The sequence below is a fragment of the Camarhynchus parvulus genome, chromosome 3 (assembly GCF_901933205.1).
Source record: "Camarhynchus parvulus chromosome 3, STF_HiC, whole genome shotgun sequence".
In the NCBI taxonomy this organism is placed as follows: Eukaryota; Metazoa; Chordata; class Aves; order Passeriformes; family Thraupidae; genus Camarhynchus; species Camarhynchus parvulus.
Window position 1 is genome coordinate 70,414,906 of NC_044573.1, and position 18,400 is coordinate 70,433,305.

The 18,400-nt window shown below is 40.6% G+C and overlaps 1 protein-coding gene across 4 annotated transcripts in view; it reads right to left on the reverse strand.

The window, feature by feature from the left end:
* KLHL29 (kelch like family member 29) overlaps positions 1 to 18,400 on the reverse strand; it is a 391,289-nt gene that overhangs the window by 51,826 nt on the left and 321,063 nt on the right. For all 4 annotated transcript variants that reach the window (XM_030946673.1, XM_030946674.1, XM_030946675.1 and 1 more), the window contains one exon: positions 4,759 to 4,958. In XM_030946673.1, coding sequence (XP_030802533.1) covers positions 4,759 to 4,958 — 200 coding nt within the window. The remainder of the gene's footprint in view (positions 1 to 4,758; positions 4,959 to 18,400) is intronic.

An 18,400-nucleotide genomic window follows, 5' to 3' on the forward strand; every position in this document is an offset into this window, starting at 1 on the left:
TTTCTCTTCAGTGGACTGGTTTTGCCTCTATCAGGAAGCATCCCCACACCATTTCCAGCTGAGCCTGTGGTGTGCAGCAGAAAAATCTGCTTACAACTGATTTCTTCTGATCTGGACAAGCTTCCCTAGCTCTAACAACACTGGGTGCCTGATGCAGCCTGGTACACTGGTCCAAGCAGCTCCATCTTGGCCCTTGGAGCTTTACTCCCTCCTCTTCCCTGAGAAACCCCTTGGTGGCAGATTCCAAAGATGTCCCTGTCTGGTTCAGGAACTGTTGTGAGGCCCTGTGGAGAGGGGTCCCAGGGAGATGTGGGATTAGGGGATGTGCAGGAGGCTGGTGACACACTTCTCTGCACTTCCCTTCTGTGTGATGAGAACCACAGCAAGGTGGGCACAGCAACATCTGTTTAAGATGAGGACTGGCATGTGAACTGGAGGGAATCACTGCTGGTGAGGAAGACAGACCTTGGAACAACAGCTATGGAAAGCTGTTCATAGGAAAATAGCTGCTCATATGGAAAATCTCTATCCTATGAACATAAAGACACCACCTCATCCCCCCATTTTTCAGCTCCGACTAAAAAATTTGGCAGCAAGACTGGTTATCTCACGACTTCAGTGTCTGTGATGCAACTCTGCATTCACATTAATATCCCTGCACACCCATAAACAAGCAATTCCAAGTAGCAATTTGGTAATATTCTGGATTAATCTGGTAATGTTTTGGATGATGACTCCAGAATGAGCAGAACCCTGCCCTACCAATGTCTGTTACTCTTCACTGGCTATAAAGGGACCCTGCATGACTACTCAGACATAGACTTCTGCTATATAATACAGCTCATCCCAAATGACTGCAGTCCAGGGGTACTTGTCACTGCTGGCATGACAAAGACAGCTAAGGACCAGTTCTGCTCTGTCTGCTCCTGTATTCCTTTGGACACTGGCACGTTTACAATAATTGTTGTTTTGCCACAGTGACACTGGGCTTGTAATAACACATTTTTTTGAAGTTTCACCTTGTGTCTGTTCAGAACACAAATGCTGACTATTAAGCTATTCCTAATGCTCAATGACAGTTTATAACAGAGTCATGAGTGGACTTTAGGGATATCAGATGCAATCAAGTAGGTTCTCTCTGGTTTGAGACAGTGCGGGATAGCATATTTGTTGCTATGTGTGCCACAATAATGCAGATCAGCAGCTGGTATTTTCCACTGTGTTAGATGTGATTTTGGAGCAGGATCCTGTCTGTGCAGCATCATCAGGAGACAATCAGCCAGGCAGACTGCTCCAACTGCACTTCTGGGAGTGGGGAGACTTGAGGTAACACCACAGATAAACAGTATGCAAGAAGGGTTATTCAGTGAGATTGCGGTGACAGTTTGATGGAAGCTCAGTGGTGGTTGTAAACCCCCTCTTGTGTGCATTAAGCATTGTATTTTCACTCAGAGATGCTTTCTAGAGGATGATTTGGATATCACTAAAAACAGCACAAAATGTGTACTTCCTTGTGATACTCTGTGTACGTTCTGATGGGAAACTTACTCCTCAGGTATTCCTACTAGTGTCAAAAAGCATGTGAAGATGGGGGATAGGTGGAAGACTATCAGATGCATTCATTGTCTAATGAATTGTCCAAAATTTTTCCCTTCCCTGTGAGAGTCTTCCTTTCTCCCATCTCCAGATATAGTTGAAGTTTATACATAGTTTATATGAAGTGCATATATTAGGGTTTCTCCAGGGCTGGGCAGTGCAGGTCTCCAGCTGGATCAAAGTTCTCCACCTTGGATAAATAAAAAAATTGCCCATAATACTTTGTCTTGAATTCCTAAAGACCATAAAGGCCTCTTCTTCCCTCAGGTGCCTGAGGAATGCAGGTCCCATCACTGGTCCATTGTTCATTTTTTTTTCTCATTGCTTCTTCTAATACTCTTTCCAAACATTGTTTTTGTGCTCTTTGCTCAGGAGACTAAGAAAATTCAGAGCTCCTGCTCTTTCCTAATCTGGCCCATGAAACTACCAGGTTCCACCAGCTTCTTTAGGCTCAAGGATGAATACTTTTACTTTATCAGCAGCAGGCTGAAGTACAAGCTCAGAATGTGTTCCCTCCTGTGACGGGTGTCCATGCACCATGGACCGTGATACTGATGAATCACCTAAAACCCAATTCAAGCCATGACTGTGATGATTGCAAAAAAAAAAAAAAAAAGAAAAAAAGAGGCTCAAGTCTTCAGCCATATGGGTGGAGGAAATACCTATGGTATCCTGACCAGTTTGCAAACATTTGCCCAGATATCATATGGTGCCTGCATGAACCTGTCACCATCACCGCATCAGTCAGCACAAAACTGTTCTCATTTCTCATGGTCTACACAAAAGCTGAGGAGACAGCATGTGGGCAAGAGAGAGAACATGGCTATAATTATCCCAGGGAAGCCAGTTAAGAAATCTCCCATTGAAATGAAACTACTTCCCTGACATATTTTGCCACATCTTTTCACCAAAAAGTGCAAGAAAATTTGGGGTGCCTCTTCCCAAGGCTGCTGAGAGGATGGACACAAAAGCTGCTTGGACATCACCATGACAGGATCCTCCTGGATCTTCATGGCCGAAAAAGGATGACCCAAATTTCCTCTGAGATTGTGCTGTGCTATGCTGAACACACTTAATATTTTGGGTCTTTTACTTCTTTGAACTTCCCTTCTCTCCCTATTTAGAAGTGGACTGATGGAAAAAAGTCACTGTTTATACTGGTCAACCCTCCAGAAGCCCTGCAGGAAAAAAACCCCTGTTTTTTACCATATTTTTGCTTTGTATAGCACAGAGGTAGCTGAGGTGAAAAATAAAAACACAGCCACAGAGAAGACAAAATGCTTTTCCCTAAACTTTTCAGATGGCAAATGCTCTGCTGTCTCTGTAGTGCAATCAAGTCACAGCTATAAATAAAAATAAGCAATTACACTCCGTGAATTCTCCAAATGAGAATACGAAGTTCCAGTGACTCTTCATATATCACTGAACTTATAACCAACTCTACTATTTTACACCATAACATGGTTCACTGAATTAAAATATTAACTATCAGAAAAGAGAACTCTCACAGTGATTCAGGGAAATGAATGCATTTTGGTTTTGTGGCTGAATCTTCGGTGATATCAAAACTTAAACACATCCTGTATTTCTGGAAAGGCTGTAAGATCTAATCACTGTAAAAAGCTGATGAAGGGAAGCTGGGAGCAAGCAATGCCAGAGCCAGAGCCTCATTCAAATTGCACAGTCTACATGGTGGGACTGCAAAGCATAAATTTCACATCATCAGTACTCTCCCCATTTGAGAACAGACCTTGAAATAAGGGGCATATAAGAAGTTGGAAAGGAGACTACAATGCCAGAGATTCTTCAGTGATGCCTGCATTGTACCAGCCTAGTCACACCACTCATCTTGCCAGCAGTCTGGTTTAGCAGTAAAAATTAACACAACAGTAAACTGGACTTGTTTGAGCGTTTTTTGTTGTTTTTTGGGCATAACATTTTCTAAAGTCTCATCTAGATGTCAATTTCAAATAAGAACTGCCCAGGGATAACCTACAATTTATTTGGGCTTCAGAGAGAACAATGCCTCCCACACCAAGATGGAAGTTGAGGAAGCCCAAGCAGAAATCAGATGTCAAAAAAGGTTATCTGGTACTTATACCTGGGAAGCACATCATATAACATCAAAATGAATTTTTTGGTATTAATAAATTTATGTTAATTTTTAAATTATTACTGTCTTATTAACTGATATTACAGCTATGACAGTGAAGGAGTGGCTTGTGATACAGGCAGGAATTTGAACCATCCTGTTTCAGTTGAACTCCAGTTGTATCTCCTCTTCTGCCATGCCAGGTCTGTCTGGTTCCTATTCTGGCCAGTAAAGCTTAGCTGAGCTGGAAATCTTGGACTGTTTTGAAATACCCTCTGCTGGAAAGCAGAGGGAAAGTGGAAGGAACAGGATGACATGGTAAGTCTGGGAAGAAGAATGGATTTCTTGTGGCCATGAGAGGATGGACTGAGGCACTGGCAAAGACGTTGCTCTGTAGACCTTCACTGAGACAAATGCTCCCTGTGCACATAGGGCACACCAGTTACCAGGGGTGGGCACAGCAGTCTTTCCTTCTACCCAACTTTGTGATGACATTAGGCCATAGCTCTGTATGCAGCACCAAACCCCATAATATTCAATCTGGAACTCTGGACATGTAATGAAGGAATTTCTCACAAATGCAAGAAAATTGCAGCTATTGCAATGCAGTCCTTAATTTTTTGGCAGATTTGCAGGAGTTCTTCTTCCATTGGAGCCCACCTCCAAACTCTTTTGGTGTTTGACCAAGCTGGCCTAGTGTAGAATCCAAAATATGCTGTCACAGTTATAAGTAATCTGTGTATTATAGCCTGGCATCTATGCACAGATCATTCTCTGGGAAACAAAATGTCACCAAGATTCCAAGAGTGGAACAAGATTCAACAAAATAGGTTATAGAAGATGTAAAAGCTGTTGCTACTCAAGCAACAAACTATACTTCTCTAGACCATTTTCCATTGGCCATCATGTCAGCATTGGAAATTCAAATCACAAACCAAATTAATGTTGCTTTACTTTATTTACTCTGTTTCATCTTGGGTTTCTTAATTATCTTTCAACAGTTGTTCAAAGACAGGTTTATAAACCTTAACACAAGACTTTAAAAGCTCACTAGATGCAATGATTCTTACCTAGAAATGAAACGCAGACTTTACAGAAAGTATGAAACTGGAACTTGCTGGCAGCTTCCAGTAGTGTTTTTGCATTGGCAGAATCTATGATCAAAGAACCTGTATAAACAAACTCCAGGAGTAACTCCAGGACATCCGCAGTGAGGTTGGACATGGCCAGTTCCAGCTTCTCCCCGCTTCTGCTGCTGTCTCGTGGTGACCTGGTAACAGCAGACAATTAAATTATGGACATTACACCATCCCCATTTTATTGGCATTTATTGATTAGTGAGGGCTAGAAAATCACTTTGCACCTCATTATATTTCTCCATTATTTTTGTTTACGGAACTGAAGAATATGAATTTTAAAATAACTGAACTTAAAAACTTTAACTGGATCTGAAAGAGAAGAGTCTTAAAGCAAGTCTTACGAAAAATCTTTATTGCTACTTTGCATTTTCATGCAAAAACAGTTGCAAAAGAAAAGGAAAAGAAAGAAAAAAAAAGAAAAAGGAAAATGAATGATTCAACATTAATGAAAATGAGGAACAGGATTAGCTTTCAAAGGGAAACAATACATTTTAACATCTTGGTTAACATCTCATCTTCTGTGCATAATATAACTGTTAAGGAAAAACCACTCTCCAATTTCAAGAGAAAAGGTCATCTACTTTTTCAAGAATCCAGCACTAGAATAATTTTAGATGTCATGTACACTTAAGCATACATTTAAAGACCTTTTCATAAAAAATAGTAATAAAAATTACTAATTTCTATTTAGCTTGAACTTCTCAGTATATTAAATTACAGATATGATCAATATGATATCTGTGGTACACAGACGGCCGTATCAAATATAATATATGCTTATTCTAAAAAATCTATTGTTCCCTTTTAGGCACTAAAAAAAGGAAGCCCTTCATGGCAATTGCTTTGAAAACTGAATACAAGACAAGCTAGACAGACAAAATGGTTAGAGCAAAGAAGGGAGAGGGGGGAAAACAACAACCAGCTCTGCCACAGGAAGCCAGCAGCCATCCTCTAGGAGTTTCATGACTGTGGCCTATGGTTTTTCCTGCATGAAGTGCTGAACAATTTGGGGATCAAAGTATCTCCTGCATTTGAAGTGTGCATTAGTGCTTGTGAAATTATTGGACAAAAAGAAAGTCATACTGAATTATCAAATAAGGGCCCAGTTCTTAATGCATGGCTGATGTGTCTGCAACACTAAAGACAGGTTACACCTGAAAGACAAAAGTGATGATAAATTTGGTAACATCAAGAAGGGGAGGGGAAATCTGTTGGAGTAAGAAAATAAACTCTTTTAATGGTTAGGACCATCCAGCACCTTCTCAAAGAAACGTGAGCTTTTTGTTTGTCACTGGACAGTCAACATCTGCTCGCTCCAGTTCTGCTTGAGTACTTGCAAAAGCCATGGCACGAGTGACACAAAACCGGCACACGATGCAGCGCGACAGATACGGACTGGCCACAGCATCACTACTCACAGGCAACGCCAGCTTGAAGCATGAGCAGAGACTACCACGAGCACTACCAACCTCCTGGGTTCCCACAGATGCCTAGAAAGGTGATGGTCAGACCTCTACTGCCATCACGGAGGAAAAATAAACAACACACGAGGTTCAGGTTTTTTCCCGCATGACACCCCAACCACCTGTCCCAACAACACCTAAATCATTCGGGGAAATGCTTAAAATTTGCAGTGGATGCTTTGTCACTGGTCCTTCATTGACCAGCCCTGGTCAAGTCAAGGGCACAGCTTTAATTCATATGAATGTCTGAAGGATCAAAACTTTAAAGAGGTTTCATTTTCAATGGAGGAGCAGGCTAGCAGTCCCTAATTTCTCTTCTCTAAGGTAGTAATTAAAATTAGTCTTCTCTAAGGTAGTAAATAATGGTTACTCCCATTCACAGGAGGAAACTGAGGCACAAGGAGATAAAATCACTAGGCTATGATCACAGAGAGTCAGGAGTAAACCAAGGAATTAAACCCCATTTTAAAAATTCTAAATACTGAACTGTCCCTTTTCATGGCAACACAGATGGGTTAGACCCTCTTTCACAAGTAGATGCCAAGAACACATACTGATCGTGACACCCGTTGTACCCCTACAAGCACAGAGATCTATGCTACTCCAAATCCTTTATCACACCACAGTATTCTTTCTGAACTCTTGCATATGAATTCAATTCTGCATCTGAGGCAGAAATCCTCTGGTGGCAAACAGAAGACTTGCCATTTCCTAGATCCTCAAGAGGATGTCACAAAATGTTGGGTTTTTCACACTCACACTCCAATGGTATGCCCCATATCTGATTTATCTCCAGTTTACATACATCTGGTGCTGCACTCTGGGCTGTCAAATACCTCTTGGTACTGATGCAATTCTTGCTGAACTGCTCCCAGAAGTGGTTTGTACCTGACAGTGAGCTTGTTTTCATGTGGGCTGGTTAATAAACACACCACCTAAAATTTCAGGGAGGTTTGGAGGTAGCCAGCAAGCAAGAGTCGGGCTCTTTGCACTGTGGGACTACCATAAGCAATTATTTATTTAATGCCACTACTTGCACTGTGCTGGTGCCAGCCATGGGAAGGACTGCGCGTGATCCGCTGGGAATCACACAATCACACCCAGTGAGGAGACCAGGAGCACCAAGAAAAGGATGATGTGACACCAATGTCAGCACAGACACATACCCATGCTAGCAACAACTGCAAGCTGCTATTTTTCACAATAATTAAGTAATAATCTCTTTTACTTTGTAATACACCGAGCAATAAACTGCTGCTGCAATTGATTAAATGCCAAAGAAAAGCTAAGGTGTTTAATCAATCACTAGAGCCACTTACAGCAAGTATAATACAAAGCTACAGAGATTATTGATATTACACAATGAGCCAGAAATGGGAAAGAAAATTATCCCTATTCCTGCCTCTGCAATGCCTTGAATGTATTGTGCTGTTTTCCTTGTGCTTTCTAAGCATGGAGCCCTTTGGCTCCATGTTTGGCTGGATCAAATACTGAGTACAGGCTGGATTCAGCCTGCACAGGGAAATGACAGCTACTCTGGCTTCCATGCCAGGGATCTGGTTTGGTAGAGGCTGGAGAATGGGCAAGGAATTGGCTGAAGCAGGCCCTAATGGATCAAACATTAAATGTCTGAAGGATAAGAAGAACATAATGTCAGGAAACAGACTGATGTCACTGAAATGGGAAATTCCATAGACTTCTTTATGAAATTATTTCAGTGAATCAGGTTGCAGCATCTCCCTCAAAGCCTGAATAAAGGTTTCTGTGTTCCTTGTTTTCACAAATTTTGGAATATCATATGCCGTGTGCAGTTGGAATTCATCTATTTGGGACAGAGTCTTCTCTTAGCTCCTCTAGAGGAACTGCAATGAAGTGGCTAAAGCCGTATTACAAAAATAGAATTTAGTCCTGTAACTGCAAATGCACTGGATTTGGGAAAATCTGTAGCCAAATATAGAGCTGTTCCCCAAACAGCTCATCCTGTGTCACAACAGGAGGAGTTTTGTTGGTGACATCAGTAAATGCAAACATTTAGAGAAGTCTGTAACCAGAAAAGCCCTGACTTCCTGCCTTTAGAGCTGGGAAAAGTCATAGTTCTACCTGGTACATACACTCCTGTTCCCCAACTCCTGGCACAAACAAACATGAGGTGTTTTGGGGATTGAGAGCCTGCCTCTTTCATGTTTCAGTCTCACCTGAAGCCAGTCAATGCACCCTTATTGTCCATGGACATCATTAAATGTGGCACTTTCTGCTATTTGCCCGGCGAACTCTAAAGTTTAAACAGAATGATGTCATTTTATTGGCCTTGTAATCATTGCTCATATTATAAAGGTCACACATTTCACATTGTGGCAGAAAATCAATAGCTCTCCCAACAGCCTCTGGGGGAAAAAGTTTTGCTTCTGAAGAATAATATATAATAAACAATTTTAGTCCTTACTTTATCATGGCTATAATCTTGGAGAAAAGCTACAGTAAAAATCTGGCAAAGGCTGATATATAAACTCATTAAAATTGGGAAGTGATTTAGAACGGGACTTTTAAAAAGATTTATCTTGAGCTAAACAGCAAAGAGATTTGTTTAGGTCTACATTTAAACAAGCTCCAAGAGCTCTTTAACAGCTTAATTTTATGGTAGCTGTTGGGGAATTCTTTCAGATTTACAAATCATGTATTTCTCCAGCAAGGTGATAGACCTGAGCAATGTGCAAGCAGAACTGAACGTGCAGATAAGCAGGAAGCACAGATATGCTCTGAATGGTAAAGGGGGAGTTACTGAAAAATATTCTGCATTGTCTGAAATAATTAAATCCAAGAAAATCAAGTGAATGCCTTTGAACATAGTTTGGCTGCTTATCCTTCAACTAAATTGCTTCAACTAGAGAAGACAAAGGCACAGGGAACCCTTAAAGTCAAAAGATGGTTTGATTACACTCTCAAATAACAAATCAGAATCAGTGTCCCTTTCTGTTAACTAATATATAGGAAAGAGAAAAACTGTTTAAATACCTGATAGCAAGAAAAATAACCCTAATACTTCATCTGCAAGATCCAGTAGTGAAACTGACAAAAGAAAAAGTAGAGAAATCTACATTTTTTTGCTATTTATTTGTCCTTGAAAATAATTTCCAAACATGTAATACACACATACAAGAATCAGCCATACTGCTTTCATGTTTAATAGTGATGCAACTGAAGTTTTCTGCATCTTGAGTTATAAATAGATGTGTATCTATGCATTTTCCTGCATTATTTGTATCAACACGTTCCCATAACTGAATGTCTGTGTGACTCTGTTCAAAACATTTAATAGTGAGATGCCTTGAATTGCAAAGCCACACTGAGACGCTGGATAAAGTAGCTGTGTAAGTGAAACACCGCGAGCGCATCAATTTGTCAATTTATGGACAGCGCTACCGCCTCTCATTCAGCCTTCCCTCATGGTTTGGATATGCTGCCTTTAACTGGCTTGCAACATTATTTTGACTGACTAATGGTTTGGCTACAGCTTCACTCAATTTTAGATCAAATACGAAAAGCTACCTATACCCAGTGCAGATGCCAGCCAACGCTCTGTTTACAAGCTACAGTCACAAAGTCAAAACAAATTCTGGATGTTCAAAATGGAGCCATCTGCACAGAATAAACATGAAAAATGTGAAACATTTTATGTAAATGTACATTACTGCCTAGGAACAGTTGGTTCAGCTTCCACCCAGGCTGCCTGGTTGAGAACAGGAGGACTGACAGAGTTTGTGACACCTATTTACATTCGATGCCATATGACTCACCATGCCGTAGACTCAGAGGCATGACGTATATTTAAGCTTTTTGCTCCAAAAGGGCACTGAAATAAATGATTAACATTTAAAATAAAGACACACTTAGAACTGTTATTTCCCTGGAAAAGTGGGACTTGGTGTGTAACTGTTTCCTTTTTCCTCTCCAAGGTCCACCTGTGAGCCTACTGCCACTACCTGCTTCTCCCAGCAGGAGAGAGCAGGAAGGAGTTGGCTCCATAATATAACTTAAATTTTGTTCATATTTCGCTCAGAATCTATCTTTAAGAAATAGGAGAACACACTCGTTCTGGCAGTGTAAGAAAAAAAATTTGTTGTCTTTGACTATCTATGGCTCAGGGTTTTATACAACTCAGGGATCTGAATCTCATCCACTAAAAGCAAGTGTTTGAGCTGACAGGAGGCTGCAGGATTGCTGGCAGCACAGAGGAGCTCCAGCTCCACTCTGGACTGAAGGGGCCAGTCCCTCCCTGCATGGACCAAAGCAATGGCCTGTCCCATCACCCAGCTGCCTTTTGGCCTCTCCACCCCAACGTCTTCCCAGGATTTACCTTATCAGCTCAACATGCTGATCTTGCTGGCTTGTTTTCATAATCAGGAATATAAATGCTTACCCTAAAGTAATTGTGTTCCCATTATAAGAGATCTACATATTTTCTACCAAGACAGACAGGACAATAAAATAATCAAATTAAATTGCTTTGTTCCCTGGACAGTATTTAGAACTCCAGAAAACAGGAAATCCAAGATTTTCATGTAAGATGAAGCACTTAACCAAAGAAAAGCTACTTCTTTTTATCTCTGTCAAATTATTTTGATTACCAAAGAAAGGACTGCAGACTGGGGTAGACAGCTTCTCATGAGGCTTAAGAGTCTGTTAGCTGTGTGCTCATTAGAAAATGCTGCTCAAGTCGACACAATTTAGACTGAACATCTTGTTTATTGTGGAACTTTAACTTTTTACTTTAATCCTTAAAGCACTGAAACTTCAGGCAAAGAAGAGAGTGCAATGATGCTGCATTTTAACTGTCCACTATTTGATTTTTTTATTGTCTTCAGAGTGATGAATGGTTCAAAACCAATATGTCTACATATTTTGGAAGAGGCAGAAAAGAAACGTTGTTAAATTATAGCCAACCTTCAGCTATGTACAAATCAGACTCAGCACTCTACATGGAAAGTTGTATTTTGTACTGAATATCTTGATTTATTGTAATTATGGGTTAATGAGATATAAAAGCTTAGATGCCCAAACATACAACATGTATTTCCCCAACATGCACTAAAAAACATGTGCATACTGAGGTAATAGGTTATTTACTGAGTTATACAAGTTTATGCAGCTGCAAGGTAATCAGTCATGTAAATGATGACAGGAAGGGACATTTATAGAGCAACATCATTGCAATACATATGTCATAAGTCACTGAATGTTTTATTAAGCAGGATTAAAAAAAAACCCCAAAACCTACACCCCAGCATTGCTTCTCTTTTGGAATTGTTTTATCAGCTCAAAATGTATTAACTTGCAAATCTCTGCCTTCGTTATTCTATCTTGTAGATAAACATTATCTTTGAGCCTCAGTCACTATCCATCTGTCTCATGAGAGAAGAAAACATGTACTGTAATGGTTCTATTGTATGATTACAATAAAGAACTAGTAAAATCACAAGATTAAATAAATTACATTGTTTAAACACAGGCTTGCAAATTCGTCAGGAAAATTTACCTGCCCAACAAATCCATTTGCTCACTTTTTATCAGGATGTTGATACAAATAATGTTCCTTGTTCCAGGCAAACAAAATCTGGCAAGACTAGTGTAACTTATTAGGGTCAAATGCTGCCAGTTTGCACCTGCTCTATCAGAAGAAAATCAGGAAAATTAATGGCTGTGAGCTCGGGCACGCACCAGCAGCTCCTGCTAATTCACCATCACAGAAATGATCATTACAAACCAAGACGAGCAACGGGATTAAGAGCAAACGCTTTTGTTCACGGACAACATGGCCAGAATAAAATAAAGCAAACAAAAGAGCCACGTTTCCTATATACCCTTAATGCCATTCACTGATGGAACACAATCTAAATGCTTGGCCAGGACCATTTCTAAAGGCAGGATCAGCAGCAGCCTGTAACACTACGCTGTCAGGGATCACAGTCAGAGGCACAAATCTGGCTCCCTGCTGAGATTTAAGAAAGAAGATGACGAGTTTGAAGATGCTGGCTTAAATGACTGGCAAATGAATGAAGAAGTGAATAGCAAGTGCCCTTGGAAGAACAGTGTTTCATGACCTAGACTCTTCCTAGGGACTGAGAATAGACTGCATCTCGCAAGGTACTAGTGGAGAAGCAAAAAAACTGGGACAACTTATTAATAGTGTGGGACCTACCTTGTTTGCAAGTATCTCTGGCAGCCTAATTCAGTGGCAAAACAACCTGGGTGAAAGCTACTATTTGTTAAAGGTAAATAAAAGATGCAAGCAGGTTCTGGGGGATTATATAGGAAGGAAGATTAAAAGTAAGTTGACAGAATAAAAAATTTATTCTCATCAACCTTAAAGCTCAAACCCTTACCCAAATCCTATCTGATTTCTTTTAATGATATTTATTATACCATCAAAAACCAGCTTAGCACAGAGCTGGCATGCAGCTAATAAATCTATTTCTTAGGAATGTGGTGAAATTTATACAAGTAATTATCTAGGTAGTCTATCCAAGACTCTTTCTCATCATTGCAATGTCTAGAGGGAAAACAATAATAAAATAATGATAACCACCATTATTATTTATTACTACTACTATGATTATGGCAGTGCCCAAGGATCCCAATCAGCATTACAGTAATTAGAATTAATTCTGTCAGGCACTGGGTTCTTTCTCCTTCAGCTACAGGGTGTTGCTAGTGCTTTTCTACAGTATTTATAGATCCAGAGATATCAATGAATGAAAGGCATGAAGCACCTCACTTATGGCACCAGCATAGGCAGGAAAAGGCACGTAGGCACGTGGCTCTTCTCACTCCATCAGTCCCAGCCCATCCACCCTGCAGAACTGCCCTGAGTATTTCAGACACTGACGCTCAGCACTGTGCAAGCAAAAAGAGAGCACCACAATCAGATGTGATCATAGCCTGGTCATATTAATTCAAATTCATTATCCCAATCCAGCAGTGGCTAATCCTTGATGATATAAATGAAAGGAGTGAACTACTGATCCCTGGAGCTACCCACAAGCAAGTTGGAGCTGGAGATTTGATTACCCTAATTTTAGGGCAAGACTGGCTTTTGGAATTGCCCCAAAAAATGACAGTTTTCAAGAATCTGGCTCCCGTTTCTATGCCATGGAAGATTTTTTTTTCTGTTGTCTTTGATTAATTTATGTTGAACTGCACCTTTTTAGATAACTGTTCTTTTTCATCCCTGAATTTTAACAAGAGTTAAGCTTCGGCAGGGCTGTGAGATGTAAGTAAACACAGGTAGGTCACTTGCACTGGCATCTTGAGAGATGTTGCATGACAGCTGGGTGGCTCGTGGATGGGTAGAGCTGGAGCAAGAGAGGTGATTAGTCTGTCATTCCTTGGGTAAGATTTGCAGAATTTGTGGTTGAGTCTAGAAATTACAGGAGCAAGAAGTCCCAGGTACAGTAAACAGAGATGCTGTCAGCGAGGAAGAGGAGTGAGAGATTCAGGGATCTGCTCGGTGCCTCAACAGCTGCCATCACAGGGCAGAATTTTACAGGCAGAAGATTAATTTCTGTCCTGCATCTCCAGGCTTGAAAAGGAGCCCTTCTGCCCTCCTTGCCGGGGTTTCTCTTCAGAGCAGGGCACACTGCAGAGTGGCATCCAGCCCAAGCCACTCATCCTCTGAATCCACAGCCATGCATGCGGGACTGGAAACAGCCAGGCTGTGACACCTGCGATGGGTTGTGTGGCAGTGCAGAACACCACCGAATATTTGTAATGTGCCATTCATTTATGTAGAACACCATACATTTTTGCCTGATGAAAACACATTTTCCAAGGTCTGGCAGCTGAGAAATTTGAAGCCCAGCAGGGAGCTCTGAGGGGCAGGCAGGCGGCTGCCTGGGCAGGCAGAGCGAGCACAGCACTCATGGAAATAGGCCACCGAGAGCAGGGGGCTGTGTCCCATGCCAAGATCTTGTGCCCAACACACAGCAATTATCACTGCCTCGTTTAAGAGAAAATCCTTGTCCACAGCACAATTTACACCTGTCCCCTTGCAGTAAAGGGTGAAGGATATTTTACACTCCCATGTGACCTCCCATTCTCATGGTTTAAAAAGTTTAACAGAAACCCCTGGAGCTCTGTCTCTAGGCACAAGGTACCTCTCTGGCATCAGAAACAAACACCATATCTTTAACTCCCTATTTCTCTGTTTTCAACTACACGCTATAGTTTGTTTCCACATTCATTCTGTTCTACAATGGAGCTGAAGTATGCAGATGTGGAAAGCTGCCTGCTTCTCTCCCAGAGTTAAAAGCAAGACTCTTAATAAGCAGGAAAACATGAAGGGGTCACTAAGAGCAGATTTTTCTTTCATCCTGCTGTTTCTCATTTTGGGCTTTTTAGAATGTAAACACAAACCAGACAGTCTGTTTTCCAGACACCTAAACGCTTTTGCAGTTTTGTCAGGCTGTTTCAGATGGATAGTGGCAGGTTTCTCTGTTGTGCATCCAAATGCTCCCTTTCCACACAATGGTGTAAAATGCAGAATGACATCTTCATCTTCTGTGTAGGTGTAAAGCAAGAGGAATTTTGTCTTCTCACCCTAAATGCTTTACTTCTCCTGCCCTGCCTTCAAGACCTCAGAGAGAACTTTAGGAAAAAAAAATAAAAAATCTGAAGACTTGAAAAAAAGGCAGAGTATTGTGGAAAAGCAATTTGGCCATGAAGTCACTGGGTCTGCTTTGTAGGAAAAGAAGGATGAACATAGCTGGGCCAGATTACAATGCATCCAAAATATTGCTTCTTGTGACAGAATCTCTTTGTACAAAAGACTTAAGACTTCCACTCTAAGCCAGTGGAATCAGATGCCCAAGATGACTTAAAGATTAGAATGCATCATTAAAATCTAATCTTGAGAAGATAAGCTTGTAGGACAAGATCTGTGTATCTTTAGCAACCGACCAGAGAGAAATCTACTTGTAAAAGCTTGCTTATAAAAGCAAGCATTTTGGCCAAGAAGAGACTTTTATGTCAAGTGCTTCATTTTAATAATGCCATATTAGGTAGATTCCAGTACTGTGGGTTAAGAAGAAGAAAGCAGCAAATTAAAATGTTCCGGTGAAACATTTTTTTGTTACGAAAATATCAGAAATTCCATTTATTCAGCAGCTGCACTTGCCTACCCCAAATACAGCTGGAAATTTTAAAAAAGATGGCTCTTCATGGGATTTTCCATTCGTTCCTTCCTCCTGCTAGACACACCCACACCCACTTTCCACCATTTCTTCTAGGGCAGATACAAAAACAGAGCTCATTTCTTTCCTCCCCCAAACCAAGAATGTTTTAAATAAGAAAATCTGTGCTCTGCAAGAGGCACATTTTTGGAGATGCGTTTTTGATGGATCTGGATCTGTTTCTTTTTTTTTTCTGTGTACAGATATAAGTATAAATATGTGCCATTAAGAAAACTACTAGTTGCCATAAGAAATCATTCACATCCTTTTAGTCAACTATGATTCAGGCTGGGTGACTGGTCTTTCTCTCTGGGTCATGAAAAATAAGCACTTCAGAAGGCAAATCGTGCTATTTATCATGAGATGGGATTTACCATCCTACAGACATTCCCATCTTTCCTCCCAGCTGCAGAGAAGCCCAAACAGCCTGCTTAGGCTGGACCCCCGAGGGAAGCAATGGTACACCCATCATAAGTTCACTGTCTATGCAAATCACCCTCTCTTTTATAGGAAAGGGGGATGGCCTCCTCCTTCACCTCATCTCTTAGACACCTGTTTTGTAGGGAGAGGTCTTGCCTCTTGGACAGGTCTGTGTCCCTCTCTGCAGACTGCAGTAACGGTCAAGAAGGTGAGGTTAGACTCGACCTGCCTTAGATGCCAGCCTTGGACCTAAATGTTGGTTAGCTAACACAAGAAATAAGCACCTTTCATTGGTCCAGGGGCCCTGTCTGCACACAAGAACCAAAATTAGGAGAAAAAGATCCTTCAGGAAGCCTTCAAGGTTCTCCTCTTCATTGTCCGTATCATAAATTAAGCCCTTGTTTTGAGATGGCTGATTCCATGAGTAGCAAAGTCAAACAGGCTGGAGTCCATGTGATTGGCAGTGCACTCAAAATATGTAAGATGGCCTTTAGGGGACAGTGCCCCAGTCCAGCTGCTGTTTATCATCCATATTCTCCTGAAGCCCTGTACTGCAGTAATCCCGTATGGATCCTCACCCTTTCCCTGAATCTCACCTTTTGCCCTTCATGGGCACAGTGATGTGGAACAGGTATCAGGAATATTTCACACCTGCTGTTCCTAATACACATGATCCTTTTCAGATGATTCTGCACTAAAAAGGGCTGAGATTGTTTTCCATGGTCAACTGCTGTTGGGAGGGAGATGAACACCAAGTCCTGGCTTAGGCTTGAGTGCTGTGCAGCTTCTGACAGGGATGACCTGTTTCCAAAACAGGTGCCTGGTATGGTGCTGAGCTCAGGCTCAGGACTGGACTAAACCAAACTCAAAAGGGCTCATATATTTGAAAGATAAATCACATAGAATGGAGAATTTTCTGGATGAGGAGCAGAATGCTCAGCACAGGATTAGCCATTTTCTGAGAAACTAAAGGGGTTTCAAAATGCACTCTCATTACCCATTTTGTTTAGTAAATAACTTTACAATTGTTTTGGACAATCAAACCTGGCTATCATCTTTTTATCAGTGCAATAAAAACTACATATTTTCTTCCCTGCTATGACTAATTCTCATCAAATAGCCTTGCTCAAGATGAGCAATAACTCTAGTTCTATTATGTTTTTTATCTGTATTTTGGTTTTATTTTGAGAAGGAAATAATTGATCTTATTTGATTTTGAACATTTCTCTTTTATTCTTTTGAGACACTACTTGCTATTCTACCATCAGATACCAACTTGAACACACAGTGGAATCAATGGCAGAATATGAGGTTAATAATAACCAGCCTGTGGCAAATAATAAGCCGAGGTAAATACTCTGAAAGATTCTATTTCTGCATGTTTCTATAGAGGTACACAGTACCTTCATGAATAGATCATATTCTCATTGATGTTTCTGGTGACACATCGGTGCCTGTGGATGGAATGACACTAGGGTTTAACCCTGGCTTGCACTGATTGAAATGGCCTTTCTATTATATTTAATATAAAGAGATCTCTTTTATTCTTTAAGAAAAACTGCCATTTCTTGTTTTGATTTCTACAATAACACAAGGAGTGTAATATAAATCACATAAAGCTTTAAGTGCTGCCTCAAAGGAGCCGCTAACAAATATCATAGAGGATTCTAGATGTATTGTATCTGTAAACATTCTAACTCTATGAACTATAATGATTGTGTATTATTAAGGCCATGATCCCACAAAAAATTGAGTGCCTCTTGCAATCTGAGCCCTTGACTTCCATGGGGTTTCATAAAGGACAAGGCTTTACACTGCAAATATCCTACAAAAAGCAAGTCTTTAGAAATTCCACCCCATAGCCCTGAGTTTATCGTCTCGCAAAGACACATTTGCTCAGTTTACAGGTGAATATTTAGTTTTCTCACCTGACAGTTTTGCAAACTCAAGTTGACATGAAGCTGAATTTTTTCTTATTCAAGCATCATCATCAGTAATAAAGGCATTTTTGCCTTGGATACACCTGTGCAACTCCATTAGCCTCCATCAAGGTTACATGTGTGCAGCTGGGGTTATATATGGAAAGCAACTGGGATGGAGAGACCTGATGGTGGACACAATTGACCTCTGGAATATTTATTGCTGCTGATGATGTGAAAGAAGGCAAAAAGTGGTGAGTTTAGCAGTCTAAACCTTCCACTATTTTTTTCTTGTAATGCATGCAAGCCTTATGTGGGCAGCTAAAAGACAATACATGCTGGAAACTAGGCTTTTGCTTTCACAAAATGTAGGAATTTAATTTTTTATATTGTTTTCACTAAGTTCATAGCAGAGCAGTGTTCAATCTAACATATACCTCCATTTAATAACTAAATAATAAAGCAGCAAGATTCGTCAGTGTGCTTCTAGAAATAGATGCTGCCTGGTGACTTCCGCACACAAGCAGATATCTTCATAACAAAATCC